This window comes from Panthera pardus, unplaced genomic scaffold (assembly GCF_024362965.1).
Source record: "Panthera pardus isolate Hobbes unplaced genomic scaffold, ASM2436296v1 HiC_scaffold_6, whole genome shotgun sequence".
Taxonomy (NCBI): domain Eukaryota; kingdom Metazoa; phylum Chordata; class Mammalia; order Carnivora; family Felidae; genus Panthera; species Panthera pardus.
This window is the reverse complement of record NW_026526991.1, coordinates 126546148-126562835: the sequence shown is the minus strand read 5'-3', so window position 1 is coordinate 126562835 and position 16688 is coordinate 126546148. Positions and strand designations below refer to the sequence as shown.

Genomic DNA, 16688 nt, shown 5'->3' with positions numbered 1-16688 from the left:
AAAGGGTATAATTTGGAATCAGTCATGAAAGGATTTTTTTCCTCCTTCAGAGAAATAAATTTTTAATTTAATAATATGTAGTATAAGGCTTGAGAGACCAGTTTACTCCGCAGCTAACAGTTCAGGAATGTGTTCCTTATGTCCAATGAAAAAATATCACATTAAATATGTACTTTCAAAATGTGCTGATTAAAAAACAGAATAAATTCCAGTTTCTTTTATAATAGTTGTGAAGTGTTGGTCAGACATTGTAAGTATTATAGTAAACCAAAAATTCAACTTGTGGTTTTAAAAATGTAATGATTGTGGCAAACTGGCCCTTGAAATTCAAACAATAGAACATATCAAGATTCAAAATCATATACGTATATTCAGATTAACACTACCTTGTGCAAAGAAAAACCATTTTTTTTTAATTTTGGAAATTCTGTTTGAAGTCTGTTATTACTAATTTTATTTTAAAAGCTGAAGCCATAGCCTAAAATTGTAAAGACAACTTATTTTTAAAATGTATACAGTTTTAGAGCATGAAAGTATTCGCTCGTCGTCAACTTTTTAGGAAAATCACTTCTACAGAAAGAACAAATGAAAATAATATATTGCTATGATGTAGCTATCCCTAGTATAAAATGCTATTACTCAACAGGATCATTGTATTAGAAAGATGTCATTATCATTAATTCCTAATTTTCTGAAGGTCAGGGAACACCTATTCTGGTTTTTTTGATGTAAGATTGTCAAAAGGCTATTGCTGCATAACCTGCTGATGTTCTGAACTCATTTTTATTCTGGATATTCACAGCACTTTACAAGAATAAAAAGTTAAGAGATAACTGATCATGTCTCGTGACACAGATATTAGAAAACAAAAAATAAAGTATGAACGTTTGAACATGTCCCTCTAAGGAGTCGGTAAAGTAGTCTATGTTACCTGAACAGGTGCAATAACAGCACAGGGGCCACCTTCAAACTGTTCTAATGCAGATCCCTCTGATTCACTAAACACAAACCCTAAAAATGAAAGCAAGTAGCAAAGATTAAAAATGTAATTCAAACAGCAGCCCAAAGAATTTTTAATGTACTTTGCTTCGAGAAAGACCACTTATTACAAAAGCAAAATATCTCCAAGTTAGGCACAGTGGTTCTTAACTTTTTGGGGAATCAAGGAATCCTTTGAAAAAAGATACAGAGCCTATGTTCCCACCCCTGTGCCACACACATGCGCGCGCGCGCACACACACACACACACACACACATTTTGCCCCAGGGAACCCTCTCAGTAGAATAAAGGAATAAAGTGTGGACCTCAGTAAAAGACCACTAAATTAAGTCATTTACTTGAAGAAAGACTAGATACACTAGCTACTGAATTCAAACAATTTTTAGGACCTTTCTGTACAGAATCTTTTTCATTCCAATCTTTGAATCACATTCTATAAGCTAAAAATTAAATGGCATCATAGACAGTGTATGTGTCCACACTAGGTCTATCTCAATTTCAGTACTATCCAACCAAGATTGACTGGGAACAACTAGTACAAGTTCATTACAGAGAGCACAGGGCCAGAAGTATGGAGGATTGTATTTGTATCACCTTCAGGAAATCATTTTGCCTCTGTAGGTCTCTGTGTACTTATCTTTAAAATGATTGTTTCCAATTCCAACACGCTAGGAATGTGTAAGGTTTCACCTGTAGTTCAGTCATTCATCCAACAAACATTTGATGAACGTAAGATACTATACCAAGCATCTAGGATGTATGCATGAATGACAAAGTCCCCGGTCTGGAGGAGCCTACAGTACAGGTGAATACGGACATAGGAGCAAATAAATAATAAAGAGTAAGTGAAGGTTACAACAGAAGTATGAAGATAGCATTGTGGATATAGAGAGGAATGATTTACATGCCTGAGTCAAGTTATAACAGGTGACTTTGAGGCTGATCTTGAATAGGAATTTGCAAGACACAAGGGTGGAGAATGACTCCGAGGTAAAGAAAACACCTTTATTAAAGGACAAAGGTTTGATAAGAGCAGGGCAAGTTTATGGGTCAGGGGGAAATTTAGTGTAGCTTAAAGGTAGCATGGGGGTAGGTAAAGGAGATGGTAAATGGGAGGAGGGAAATCTGACAAGAGGTTAATACTGGGAAGGGCCAGACCATGACAAGTACTGATTAAATATGATCATACTGGATTTCTGTTTCTTTTTAAAAAGAATAGAATGGGGATAAGACTGTTTCAACAGCCATACAGAGATGGTGTTGACCTAATAAAACTGACATTAGTATGGACAGGAGGAACTATATCTAAACAGTATTTCCAAGGTAAAAGTTAAGATTTGATGTGTATGTGCAAGTGGGACAAAGACATTAGAGCAGATGCTGAAGTTTCTAGCTTGAGACATGAGGTGATAGCAAGTGAGATTAGAAATACTGTCGAGGATCCCATTTCATCCACCTCCTCTCTTCGAACCTTTCAATCCCTCTCTTTCAAACAGTACTTAAACCTGGATCTCACATATTTAAAAACAAAAAAATCCTCCTTAAGAATCCACCAAAAGCTCCTTATTTACTCGAGTTGAAAACTTCTAGCGACACAAAAACTGGCACACAGATGTTTATGGTTCCTTTATTCGTAACTGCTAATGGAAGCAACCAAGCTGTCCTTCAGTAAGTGAATGGGTGGCCAAATGAACTGTGATACATCCAGACAACAAAGTATTTGTTGTATTTTATAATTTAGGGCACTGAAAACACTATGAAACCATAATAATGGATAAAAGTCATTATATGTTTGTCCAAACCCAAAGAATGTACAACATCAAGAGTGATCTGTAAACTATGGACCATGGATGACAATGATATGTCAGTGTAGGTTTGTCAACTAGAACAAATATTCTTCTGTGGTTGGGGGTAATGATAATAGGGAGGCTATGCATGTTGTGGGAGCAGGAGGTATATGAGAAATCTCTGTAGCTTCCCCATTTTGCTGTAACACTGCTCTAAAAAAGTGAAGTCTTGGGGCACCTGGGTGGCTCAGTTGGTTAATCATCTGACCCCGGCTCAGGTCATGATCTTACAGTTTGTGAGTCTGAGCCCCATATCGCGCTCTGTGCTGACAGCTCAAAGGCTGAAGCCTGCTTTGGATTCTGTGTCCCAATCTCTCTGCCTGTCCCCCACTCATGCTCTGTCTCTGTCTCTCAAAAGTAAATAAACGTTAAAAAAAGTTTTTAAAAAGTCCAAATTTAAAAAATGCATTGGACCAGTAAAAAAAATCCACCAAAAACTCCAATCACCACCCTCTCCGAGCCCACCCAGTTGTCTATGTGCACTGTCTCACTCTCTTTACCTCACGATTTATTCAACCCACAAAAATTTGGTTTTCAACCTATGACTGCACCAAATTCATTCTCACCAAGTTCATCAATGACCGGTACAGGCTGTTCCTCAAGTCTCTTCTTATTTACTCCCGAAAGAATCATCTGAAATGCTCACCAACAACTTCTGAAAAAGCTTTGCCCCTTAGCTTTACTGGTCCAATTTTGTTTCAATTTTCCTTTTTTGTTTCTTCTCAGTCTCCTTGGTCAGTTCCTCTTAAATGGTAATGTTCCTCACGTCTTGGCGTTAGGAGCTCTATTTTTTTCATTCCAGACATCCTCCTTGGGTAATTCATCTACTCCCAAGATTTCCATTACTGGTAGTATTCAGGGAATTTTCAATTAGAGCCCAGATTAGAACTCCAGACATAAACAGAATCTCATTTCCTTACCATGGTCCTGTCTGATCTGCTTTCCACCTGAATCTCCTCTCTCATCCTTTGCCACTCTTCCTCTCAGATTTCAGGCAGGCTGAGCTTCTTCCAGGTCCTCAAATATCCCTATTCTCTCCGGTTTCTTACCCTTTGAACATACTGTTCCCTACACTGGAAACATTTGCTAACCCTTTCTCTGCCACTTGAAGGCAAGATTCTCTTGTTTCAAGGCCCCAAAACATGACTTCTGTCTGTCCATTTCTATCCCATCTCGGTAGACCAGATCAAGCCATGATTGTCTCTCACCTCGAGGACTGTTAAGAGTTTCCAACTACATGTCTCCACTCCTCCCCACCTGTCCTGCCTCCATCTTTATTTGTTCACCACAGACTTGCCACAGGAATATTTTAGATTTGGAAACCAGATTTTGTCCCAGCCTGCTTCAATACATTTCAGGGGCAATTAGAATGAAATTCAAGCTTCAATACATTTCAGGGGCAATTAGAATGAAATTCAAACTTCTTTCCCTGGCCTTATAAGACACCATGTTGTATTAAACCCACCTTCCCTCAGTTCACTCTCATTTTCATCATCCACAGTGATCTTACAACATGGCAACACCTTGACTTGAGACCTAGTGCTTGCTGTTTCTACTACATGCATGTCCCCTTCTCTCTTCATAAAGCTGAATCCTTTTCCTTCTTAAGGACTCATGTTGGTGTTGACTCCTCAGAGATACTCCCTGATACACCTATCGAAGTAGGTGTGTCTAAATATCTAAGACGGTAGGTCTCTCCTACCATCCTCCAGAACAACCAGTACTTTTCATAATCTGTGATTATGATATTATTGTTTACTTGTTTATTATTGGCCTTACACGTGTCTTGCGTGTTCTGTTGCCCACTGTTTTCCTAGTATGTTGTACAGTTAATGTTCCATAAATGCTTTTTGAACTGTTGCAAGGAAAGAAAATGGGGGAATTTGCTTCTAGGTATTCCAAGTTCGGTTTTGAGATAACCATTTGGCAATATTTAGAAGTGGGGGAAATATGGGTTTGGAGCTCAGGGCAGGGGTTAGGATTAAAGACAGCAATTTGAATTATCTTCAACACGGCAGTCATAGTAAATGAGAACGTGTAAACAAAGACAACGGAGTTGGGAACATTAAAAAATAAGCAGAGGCTGAGTCAGCGAAGATGGACAAAAAGATTAGAAAGGTAAGAGAAAAACACATTGAAGTCCTCCAGGAAGCAAAGAGTAGTTACTTATTACAAATGCTGCTGAGAAAACACATAACATTCAAACAATGGATTAACCACATCACTGGGAATACAAAAGAAATCTAGAGCACTGGAGAGAGTAACCAAATTTTAAAGGGTTGAGGTATGATTCAGAATACAAGGAGAAAGAGTAAATACAAACTATTTGTTAAACAAGTGAAAAGGAAAAAGGATGATATCTTGAAGGGCAGCTAGATAAAGAATCATTATTTATTATTATTTATATAGGCTGAAGGACAGGAGTTTAAAAACAGGAAAGGGGCGATTATATGGGAAAGAGGAAGTTTAAAGACACCAAGTCCTCAAAGAGCTATGGTGTGGGGGGGTGGCGAGACTGGATACAGAGAGGTCCTCAAAGTGTGGTCTACAGAACTTTGGAAAACTGAGACCCTTTCAGGGGATCTAGAAGAGGTTAAAATAATTCTCATAATGGTACTAAGACATCATTTGCCCTTTATGCTGTGTTGACATTCACAGTGATGGTACAAGAGTAATGGTGGGTTTTACCGCTGGTGCCTCAGCACACATGAAGGCAGTGTGGTTAAGCTGTGCTAGCAGTCATCCTAGTAAACAAAACCGCCCTCTTTGACACAGAAAAAGCCAATTTAACTTAAAGAATGCCCTTACTGATGCTAATTTTATTAAACCTTGACCTTGAATAAAATGTCCTTTTAAAAAATTTTCTGCATGACAAAATGGAAACTAAAGCACCTCTGCTACATACCTTGATAATGACCGTTGTCTCAAGAAAAAGCACTTGTGTAATTTTCTGAATTGCAAGCTGGAACTGCTTTTTTTGTAGAGCACTGTTTTTATTTTGAAGAGCTATCGACAAACTATGATTATTCAGACCTGGGTATGTGGCAGACCTTTCTCGGAAGTGAATGAAGGAAGCCTAATACTTCAAGGAAAATAACAGACTGTATTTCTGCCAGTGGTAAGTTTTCAGGCTTTCAAGCAATAACTAAAATTTTTGGAAAACCTGCATGCACCACTGTGAACTTGACCGCATCTCAATTCTTAGAGATTTTTCTAATGAGATCAGAGGTCATAGTAATAAATATGACTTCTGATATTGTATAATGAAATGTGTTAACATCTCTGTATAAACCAGTGGACCAGTAACTTCCAGATGACGGATGCATGCTGTTAGAAATGAATGCATGGGTAAAGATCCATTCAAAGTACAAGGCAAACCAATGGATTTCAATTTAATAGAGTACAAAAAATTCATTGATGTGGCTTCTGATTCCAGATCACTAATAACCTGTAAGAAACTACCACTTGCCAAGTTTGGGTGTAGTACTAAAGAAAAATATCCTTAATTGTCTGAAAGGCCACTATAACTCCTACCTTACCAGTCGCAGTCTTTGTGAGGCTGGGTTTCTGCATACACTTCCTAACAACATCCTAACACCCTGTAAAAGACTGAACAGAGAAGCAAATGCAAGGAGCCAGCAGTCTTCTAATGAGCCAGACATTCAAGATCCTTACAGAAATGTAAAACGATGCCTCAGGTCTCATTAATTTTATTTTTCATATTGAAATCTTAATAACTTTTAAGATTATAATGGGGCCCTGAGTTAAAAAAACAAAAACTTGAGAGTCGCTGGCCTATGAGAAGAAGTGAATCTTGGCAGGCTTCTAAATTAACTGTTCAGGCAAAGAGGGAGAATAAGAGTGATTTTTAATTACTAAAAATTAAATTATTAAAACTTAAAATTTTAAGTTTAATTATTCACAATTACTGAATAAGAATGAGGGGAATCGGAGAGAATTGAGAAGCAGGTTAATTCTGACAGACATAACAAAAGCTGACAGGATAAAGAACTAAGAGAAACACTGAGGGCTCAGCTAATGTTTGATCGCTGCATTTGTATTGATGGTGACAACAATTTTCTCCATCAGTACACAGCAGCCTGGGAAAAACAGAACAGATGACAGGCTAAATGGAGGGGAGAAACAGGTGCGATGCACAGGACAAATTCAGTAAGGACAATGAGACCTAAGGGTGCTGGTTATCACGTCAAGACAACTACATCTGAGGTCAACACAGGAACAAGAGCTGAAGCCAAGAGGCCCCCACTCAGCCCAGCTCTGCTCCTACTGGATGGAAATAGGGGAAGGGACCCTGGCCTTGAGCCTAAGGGCAAAGGTGAAACCAGGCTCTGTCAAACTTTCAGGGTACATAATAAACATGAATCAGTACTGAATTCTTACCTTCCTTAAAATTACTACGAATGTAATGCAGTTGTCAAGATCTATGGGTGGGGCTTATAGCTGAAATGCATTACAGTGAGTTGTTTGGTATGTTAGATATAAAGACCCCATGGAGAGAATTCTTGGCAGACCTGCTGCCCACCAAATTCTGTTTAATTACAGTATATGCGTCTGACTGTGTTAACAGATAATGAACAAAGGCCATTAGTGCACAAAAGGAAATACAGTCCACTAAAAGTAAATTAAGTATTCTATTCTAAAACAGGACTATGCTAAATAGGCTTCTCCTTTCATAATAAGGTTGTGCTTGAATTCAAATTTTTTAGGATATAGAGTTCTCTCTTTTGTATTCATATTTAAATTACTTCCTACTTTTAAAAGGAATTAACTTTTCACAAAATGGTTGTTTTTCCTGATTAGATCCAGAATTAGCCATCTAAAGCATCTGATCCTAAATATATAATTTTGTATCACATTCCACAGTATTACAGACATGAAATCTGTTTTATAGCTTCTAATTTAAACCTGAGCCATGAACTTCTTTGCAATTTTCTAACCTTTCACTTTCATGTGACTTACTATGCATATATACATTATTTAAACCAGTTTTACAACTTCTGTCCCCATAATTCTGGATCCCCATGTAAACAAAAGCCCGGAGGAAAAAAACTTGGTTTGTCATTACAAACTCGATGATAATGGTTGAGCCAAAACTGAACTGGGCCTTAGTTTCCTCATCTATGAAAATCAGGAAACTACAATTATCCTTTGCTATCTCTCAGGGTTGTTGCAAGGATTAAATAAGACTTCCAAAAACTGTAAAGTATAATACAATTTAAGATATTATGACAGATACTTTAAACTGAAAAACATGTATTCAAAGTACCAAGAAATTAACTTTTTCATATAAGCTCACAAATTTTAAATTTGAAAGAAATGGATTGTAGATGACATGATTCAGGTAGGTTGGAGAAAGGAGTATCTATTCTTGAGAGAAATAAAAGGCTTCCACCAACAAAAACCTCTGAAATGATACGATCTCACAGTATTATTCTTACTTTAGAAGAAAAATTAATAATACTGGCATATCACTTTATTATTTTGGTAAAATGTTAAATCACATTATAACAAACGTATTAACTTGTAAATACATTTTATACTTAAGTACTTCAAATAAATACTTAAATACTTTATATTTAAATACTTTAAAATAAAACGATCCCTCACTTTTCCTAATACATAACTTTTCCTAAGTTATTTGTTAAGTTTTATTTTTTCTTCATATTACATAACAAAAATTGTCCTATACCCAAAGTCCAAACTCTAATTTGAACCAACCACAGCTCCATTCCCCACCTCACCCCCAAAACAAGGCACTGGTATAAATAGCAATTGTGTTTCTCCCTTTCTGGCCAATCTTATAGATGAAATAATAAAATAAAGCTTAGAGGAAAGGGGGGAAAAAAAAGGAAAAATGGTTTCTCAGAGTTTATAATCTAGATCAGGGGTTGACCTGTTTCTGTAAATGCAGTTTTGGAACACAGCCACACCTATATTATCTAGGGCTGCTGTTGCTGCAATGGCAGAGATGAGTTTTAAGACAAAAATAATAAATGCCAGTGACCTACAGAAAAAAGTTTGCCAAACACTGAACTAGACAATCAATACTGAAAAACAAAAAAAACCCCACAAATATTCCCAATAAGTCTAATGACTAAATGACTTTGGTTCTGCCGGGAGCTGGTCACTGCGACCACTTGCCACCATCTCCAGTGCTACTGTCATTGGTCCAAGTCACCACTTCCTCCCCGCTGCATTACTGCCTTTGTCTATCATTTCATCTTGCTGTCTCACTCAAGCCACTACAGTCTACCCTCAAACACAGCAGTCAGATCAGTGCTTTAAAAACTTGTCATGTCGTCTCTCTCTGCTCTGAACCTCTCAATGGCCTTTCATTTCATTCAGAAGAAACATCAAAGTTCTGACCATGGTCTCTAAGGCTTTCTAGGCCACTGGATGAAAATGAGGTCTTACATCATCGTTTATTACTCTCTCCTTCCCTCATTCCTTCTCTAGCCGAACTAGTCTCCTTCCTGTTCCTTGAACAAAAAAGCAAGGAATATTCTGCATTAAGTCTTTTATAGTGGCGATCCTCCCTGCCTGGAACACCCTTTCTTCAGATAACTGCACAGTTCACTCAGCTGCTTCAAGGTTTGCTCAAATCTCATCTTAAAATGAGGCCTAGCCACACTACCCCACTGCACAATCCCTCGTTCTTTACCTTCTAACTATCACTTATGCTCAATTTATGCTATGCGCATTATCTGCCGTCCTTCCCATCCCACCAAGTCTAACCTGCAACACTGCTGCCTGGAACACTGTTGTAGTGTGTTTCGGGAAGAAGGCAAGGAGGACAGACAGTGCTTTTGAATAAGAGATAGAGGGGCGCCTGGGTGGCTCAGTCGGTTGGGCAGCCGACTTCGGCTCGGGTCATGATCTCGCGGTCGGTCCGTGAGTTCGAGCCCCGCGTCGGGCTCTGTGCTGACAGCTCAGAGCCTGGAGCCCGTTTCGGATTCTGTGTCTCCCTCTCTCTGACCCTCCCCCATTCATGCTCTGTCTCTGTCTCAAAAATAAATAAACATTAAAAAAAATTAAAAAAAAAAAGAGGTAGAAAATACACACTTTTCTTAAAAAACTATCACAGGCAACAGAGCAGGAAGGAAGGCGGCAGGAGAGACTCAATTTCCTAGTTAGAAAATAATTGCAAACCTTAAAAGTACGTCTTTGAAAGAAAAACTGGCAAACCCCCCCCCACAAAACCCTCTTTTTTTTTTTTTTTTTTTTTTAAGAAAAAGGAATTGCAGAAGAGAATTATCTAAAACTGCCAAGTGAAATAAAACAACGGCCATGTGCCACTTCTGTGGCTCACTGCTGTCATGTACAGTCTGTAACTGGCAGATCAATGAAGAGAAAAAAAGCAACTCTGGGCTGCACCAACCCCTGCAGCTTGTTTTAAACGCATCAAAAACGTTTAATGTGACCAATCGATATGGTTTCATAAATGCAATATCCCTAAACATAATTTTACAAATATTTACCCTAAACGTCTCACCCTTTTAACGTGCTTCCAAAAAACTCGCTACGATTCCAGTTGTCAAAACACAGTGACAGACTGTGAGCTAGAGCCAAAGTTGGTGTCACATGTCAAATGCTGTAAGGCAAGTGCAGCAGAGCCGCGTCCTGTGCCTATGCTCAAATCCCAAATGACCCCCAAAGCGATCTTCAGCAATGACTTCTGCCTCTAAACGAATAAATGAATGTAACGGCTAACAAAGCAAAACCATTAGCAACCTCCCTCTGATTCAGAAGTGGTAACTTACAAATACATATTTGGCTGCCTGAAAATCTTGATCAGTGTAAGACCATGAAGAATTACCTATCCACGATATAAACACACTCTAAAAAGAAAAAAAAAATGTAAACGGTATTGACTGAATGATTCTCGTTAAGGAACTCCTACAGGACTACAAGGTGGCCGAGCGTTCTCGTATCATTATAAAGTTATAGCTTAAATAGTGGTTATCATGTATCAACTATCCTTCAATAAAAAAGAAAGAAGAGTAAAAACAAAATGATTATTCATCAAATAAACAATAATTTCTTGTAACTGTCAGCTCACGGCCAGAGAGTGCTCTTTGGCTTAGCCTACAATGAAACAATTTTTAAATCAAGTGCTAACGGACTTCCATTGTGTGAGCGTTCACTCTATGTCAGATATTGTGCTAAGCGCCTGAATGTATTTATATGCCTTTAATCCTCACAACAACCCTGTAAGGTTGACACTACTATTATCTGCATTTTACAGAGAAGGAGACTGAGGCCTGAGGAAGTGAAATAACTTGAACCTGGAACCAAACTACACCTGTTCCAAAGCCCTCTCTTAACCAGTAGAAGTGCCTTTCGATCCTCCTTGAAACTTCATCACAGTATTAATATAAACAAGGCCGGACACGATCTTATTCTACGTTGTACATGCTTAATTAATGGTGACTACACGGGAAGTAAAAGTTTTCTTAATGCTTCACAGCCTTGTAGACTTCAGGGCTGTTCGCTATTAGGATAAAATGAAGTCGACGTAGAAAGCAAGCTTTAAAATCTGCAAATGCAGGTGTCCAAGATTTCAGAAAATGCTACTCCAGTGACGTAATCAAATGTGTAAAAAGTACAAAAGCAATTCCATGTTAAGGTTTGAAACCTTAACAAATCTGTGTGAGGAATCAGGAGACTTGTAATTCACTCCCTTTCTATCCATTTGTGTGACTCTGGCCTGGTCATTTAGCTTCATGACTCATTTTCCTCATCTGCAAAATAAGAGTGATGGACTAAATAACCTGTAATAACCTGTAATACATTACGATTCTAATTTTACCAGCTCTTAAAAGAGGCGTATCTAAGAGAGAGGAAGGGATTTCCTTCAACCCTGAATTCTTCTTACAAAATACACACTACGAACTAGGAACTTAGATTTACTAGGCTAAAATTCCCCCAAATCCTTTGAGAACACGGATTCTGTAAATAAATGATTTAACAATAGAAATGAAGAGCTACCATTTACTGGCCTATGTTTTACCTACTTACACCACGAATCCTCCTGACTCCAAAGACTATGCTTGTAACCTCACTTAACTTCAGTCTTTCTGAAGTCACCTTAAGTAATGTGCAAAGTTGAGTTTTATCATTAAACTTAAGAATTACAGGTAATTACTGGTACAAAGTGCCAAACGCAGAGCCTGGCACGGCGGAGGAATACAATAAATGGTCATTTTTATTTCCTTAGAGTTCGTAATAATAAAACTTCTTACATAACTCAAAAATCCTGTCTGGATAATTAGACCAGCACGGGAAGTGCTGTGATCCACATTCCTTTGAACCGTAACAGATAAGTAAACCATCTCAAAACTGGGGATACTTTGGGTCAAAAGAGCACCTGACAGCAAGCAACACTGGTATTTTTACGCCGAGGACCACGTCCGACCACACAGTTAAAACACAAACAACAACGCTGCCTCCTGGAATTGGCCACTTTGACTTTCCTGTGGACTCCCCTCTCGCCAAAATTAAACCACACGCCAATAACACGAAGCCTTGACAGTGGGTACGGATTCGGGAAGCCGCAACCCTGGCTGCGAAACTGACACCGGGGCACGGGGCACACCCTCAGTGTCACACACTGCAGCCCAACCACCATCCTTCTCTCATCCTGCCGGAGGGCAGCCCAGGGAGTGGCAGAGGCGCTTCGGGTCCTTAGGGGACAGCTGCAGCCATTCTCCTACTCAACCACTCCCCCCTCCCCCCACCCCGGGACAGGCAGGGCGTTTCTAGAAAGTCCAGTGTCCGAGCTGAGCACGGGAATCGGGACAGAGTGCAGGGCAAGCCAGGGGGGCTGTGGCGCCGGCGGCGTCGCAGCTAGACTCTCGCAGGGCAAAGGAAGCGGCTGGAAGTCAGAGCCCCATCAGGGTACCTTGTGTCCAGCGGCAGAAGATGGTGTCAGAGAGACCGGGGCTGCTCTTGGTGCCCCACACCAGCTCCATCAGCTCTTTAGTCAGTTCGGACATGATGGGGTACCGGCGAGCGGGTCTTCGCTTTCAGGACTCCCGCCCCGGAACATGGGGAAGGGGCGCCTTCAGGGACAGGAGTTGTGGGACGGCAGCGGCAAAAGAGCTGGGAGGGTGGACGGGCGGAGGGCGGAAGGCGAGAGGAGAGAGAGCTACTAGCCGAGACCGCGCCTGTCAAGCCAGCCGGAGCGGCAGCAAGGAGTTTCCCGTGCCGGAAGTGCCGGGCCACTTCCGGCTTCCCTTTCGCTACCGCCCCCGCCCCCGCCCGGTGGACCCGGGAGTCGCCTCCCCGGAAGCGGAAGTGGGGGGGGGGGGTTAGGAAGAGCTTAGGCACGCTCCGGTGGTCGCCGGTTTTCCTGAACTTCGCCCCCGGCTGTAGGTGGGGTGGTAACTTTTGTACTGGCGGGGACGCCGCGTTCCCTGGGCGTTGGCCTGTTTTCACCATCCAGGAACCCCTCCTCCCTCGGCGCACCGCAGGCCCTGCGGCCCACGCCTTAGGGCCTGGAGCGTAGACTAGCCCTTAAAATATGTAATATTAGTTACACAGAGCTACAACTCTAAGACGATGGTTGAGTCTCCGTGAGGAAACATCTGTGACTTCACAGAGAGCCACCACTAATTTGAAGGCTGTCGGCCTGTGTGCCTCGATAAATCCTATAAAGTCCAACCACCTATTAAATGCATAAGCGAAGGGTGTGGTGTGTAATGTGCGTTGGAAATGCCTCTACTGGGTGTAACGCAGACTTAGAAAGCTATTTATTGGGAAACAGATTCAAAGCAGCCTGTTTGTAAACGGTAGAGCATGCTCATCTCGTTTTTTGAGAGTGTTCGGTGAGTGGACAACACCTGAAGTCCAGGTTTAATCGTTGACAAACATGCGGTTGAATTTGGTTTGTGTAAAAACTTGTATTTAGGACGCCTAAAAAGGAGAGAACCTATTGACCAAACTTTGAATTTAAAACAAAAGAGCCAATCTGATGGGTTCCCTACAGGTTGCAAATAAGAGGGCGTTGCTAATTTATCCTTTATTCCGAACTGCAACAGTCTTTGCTGTAGTGCCTGAGCCGTATCTATAGCCCTCCTAATTTTTATTCCCTGTGGAACTCTCTTTACCCTATTTTTGCAAACCAAATCTCACTCATTCTTCAAGACAGTATGAATGCCATTTTGTAATAAAGCTGACTCCAGTCATTAAAATCTGAAGTACAAATTTTAGCTTCTGCAATTTCATGGTAACTCATGTGTAACTTACTCATGACAGTTACTGTCATCCTTGTAATTGCAAAGAATTACTCTTCTGAGGGGCACCTGGGTAGCTCAGTTGGTTAAGCCTCTGACTTTGGCTCAGGTCATGATCTCCCAGTTCATGGGTTAGAGCCACGCGGGGCTCTGTGCTGACTGCTAGAGCCTCCAGCCTCCTTCAGTTTCTGTGTCTCCCTCTCTCTCTGCCCCTCCCCCGCTCGCTCTCTCTCTCTCTCTCTCTCTCTCTCTCAAACATAAATAAATATTAAAAAAATAAAAAAAACCCAAAAACGATTACTCTCCTGGGATATAAGTTTATGGAAGTCAAGGACTTGTCTTACTCATAGCACCTAGTATGGAGCATTGAACATTGCTGGATATGAGTAAGTATTCGTTGAAGGAATGATATTTGCCTTTACTGGAATTTAACAATTCGTTTTCTTTTAGCACATTAGGGATCAGGAGAAGTAGTATTAAGTCCAGTTAAACATCTATTATTTGCTTGGTGGTTTACAATTTACAGGATTATTTCACTTCCTGAAAGACATAGAAGGGTCTATGTTCATAGAGTGTGTAAGAGGCAGACCTCTAAGTTCAGAGGTGTTGGCCACAATTGTTTTCTTTCCATTAATATACAGATAGTAGTTATACATTTGATTAACTCTCTATACATATGGGGTAAGGCTATACTTTCAAAACATAATTTTAAAAACAGAATATTTCTTGATCTGTGATTTTTCTAAGTTTACAGCTACAACGAGCTGACAAAATCTTCAGCACATTGATATGTCCTTTCCACTTTTAGGTTATATTCTTCATTTGCAGCGTTTAAAAATTTTAAATTAGCAGGACATCTTTTTAACAAGGAATATTTGATGTTAAATGATTTACATTGCTTAATTCATTAGTTATAACATCTAAAATGTGAACTTACTTAAACTACAATAGAAATGCAAATTAATATTCGTTTCGAATGTTCTTATTCAGTAATTATACATAAACATAATACATTTTGGAAGCAGTCAAGTTTGTTGCATTTATATCTGGCCCAGGATAATAATGAGTTTCTCTTATTATAATAACTTGAAAATTATGTACATTTACTTTGAAGTATTTATATTGCTCCATATTTTCACACATATTTTTTCTTAGGACCGTCTATGGTTTTGGTGAAAGTGATGTGTATCGTTAAGATGTACACAGGTTGCATGAATGATCTTTAGTCCTAAAAGAAAGTCCTGAAAAATCAGAAACATTCTGCTCGTATGTAAATTTTATTAGTAATATTTCTCTTTCGTTCAAATTCAAGTCAGGGCACAGCCATAAAACTAGGCTGAGATTTCCATCATGATTAATTCCCTTTAGCAGTCTTTACTAGTTCACAGCAGCAGAATTACTCTATCAAACCCCTAACTCTGGGCTTAGTTTCCTGTCTTTCCCCAAATTTCCCTGTCAAACGAAGCACAATGACTTCGTTACCTTGCTCCTACCAATCACCACGGAAAGAATATTTGTCCAACTGGAATCCCTCTTAGTCGTCATTTAGTGTATTTGCATTCCGGTTATCTAAGAGAAATCATATCGTTGAAAAAACCTACACTATAATGTGGTTAATACATTCCAGGTGAGCTGATCAAATAATCCCATACTTATTCACTAAGAAAGCTATTTTATTTATGGGCCCTATGTCTTCCAATAACAGCATAAATCTATCAAACAAATGAAATTCTTTCCTTTCCTTTAGCCTGACCTCATCTCGGCAGGATAATTTTCCTACCAAGCATTTAAGCCCACCATTGTCATTCCCAAGTATGGCATACTGCATCATTTCCCAAAGCATTTTCTACTGGCATTAATGCATGGTAGAAAGGGGATTCTATGATTAAAATCTGGGTTAAGGAAAGTTAAACAGTTATGGGGTGCTTGAGTGGCTCGGTTAGTTAAATATCCGACTCTTGATTTCGGCTCAGGTCATGGTCTCATGGTTCCTGAGTTCCAGTCCCGCATGGGGCTCTGTGCTGACATGATGGAGCCTGCCTGGGATACTTTATCTCCCTCTCTCCATATGGATTCTCCTCCTCTCAAAATAATTAAATAAATAAACATTAATAAATGAAAAATAGAAAAATAAAACAGTTGTTCACCGCAACTCTTCAAGAGAGAGGATTGTATTCAGGGCTAAAAGACATTTGAATGACTTTATTCACTGATCTTCTCACATAGTTTAGGTTGAGAATCACTGATATAATGGAATGGGCTTCTGATTGGAATGAGAAAATATGAATGTTATGATTATGAATATGATTAAGAGGTACAAACTTTAAAAAAGGAAATATGAATGTTACTTATGTGACTACTAACTATGGCCTTGGATGAATCATTTAAACTATACTGTCCTTCTTCATCAATAAATTAAAAGGACTAACTTTAGATCATCTCTTAGGATGCCATTTATTTCAGATCCTGTCCCCTTCTATGATTTAAGAAAAAACACTGTTTAGAAATTAAAATATATGGAAAAAGTGAGAAGAAAAAGAATGTTGAGCATGTATATAGAATAAACAAGTGACTTAGCATTATTCT

At 39.5% G+C, this 16688-nt stretch overlaps 1 protein-coding gene across 4 annotated transcripts in view; it reads right to left on the bottom strand.

Annotated features, from left to right (window-relative positions):
* Positions 1–13107, bottom strand: part of MINDY3 (MINDY lysine 48 deubiquitinase 3) — a 95655-nt gene extending 82548 nt beyond the window's left edge. For 2 of the 4 annotated variants that reach the window (XM_019460678.2, XM_019460679.2), the window contains exons 1-2: positions 12770–13106; positions 932–1011 (exon numbers count right to left, since the gene is read on the bottom strand). In XM_019460678.2, the coding sequence (XP_019316223.1) occupies positions 932–1011; positions 12770–12863 (174 nt within the window). In that variant the 5' untranslated portion in view covers positions 12864–13106. Of the gene's footprint in view, positions 1–931; positions 1012–12769 lie in introns of all 4 variants that reach the window. The other 2 variants (XM_019460681.2, XM_019460683.2) reach the window with 2 other exon arrangements.
* Positions 13108–16688: the final 3581 nt, after the last annotated feature.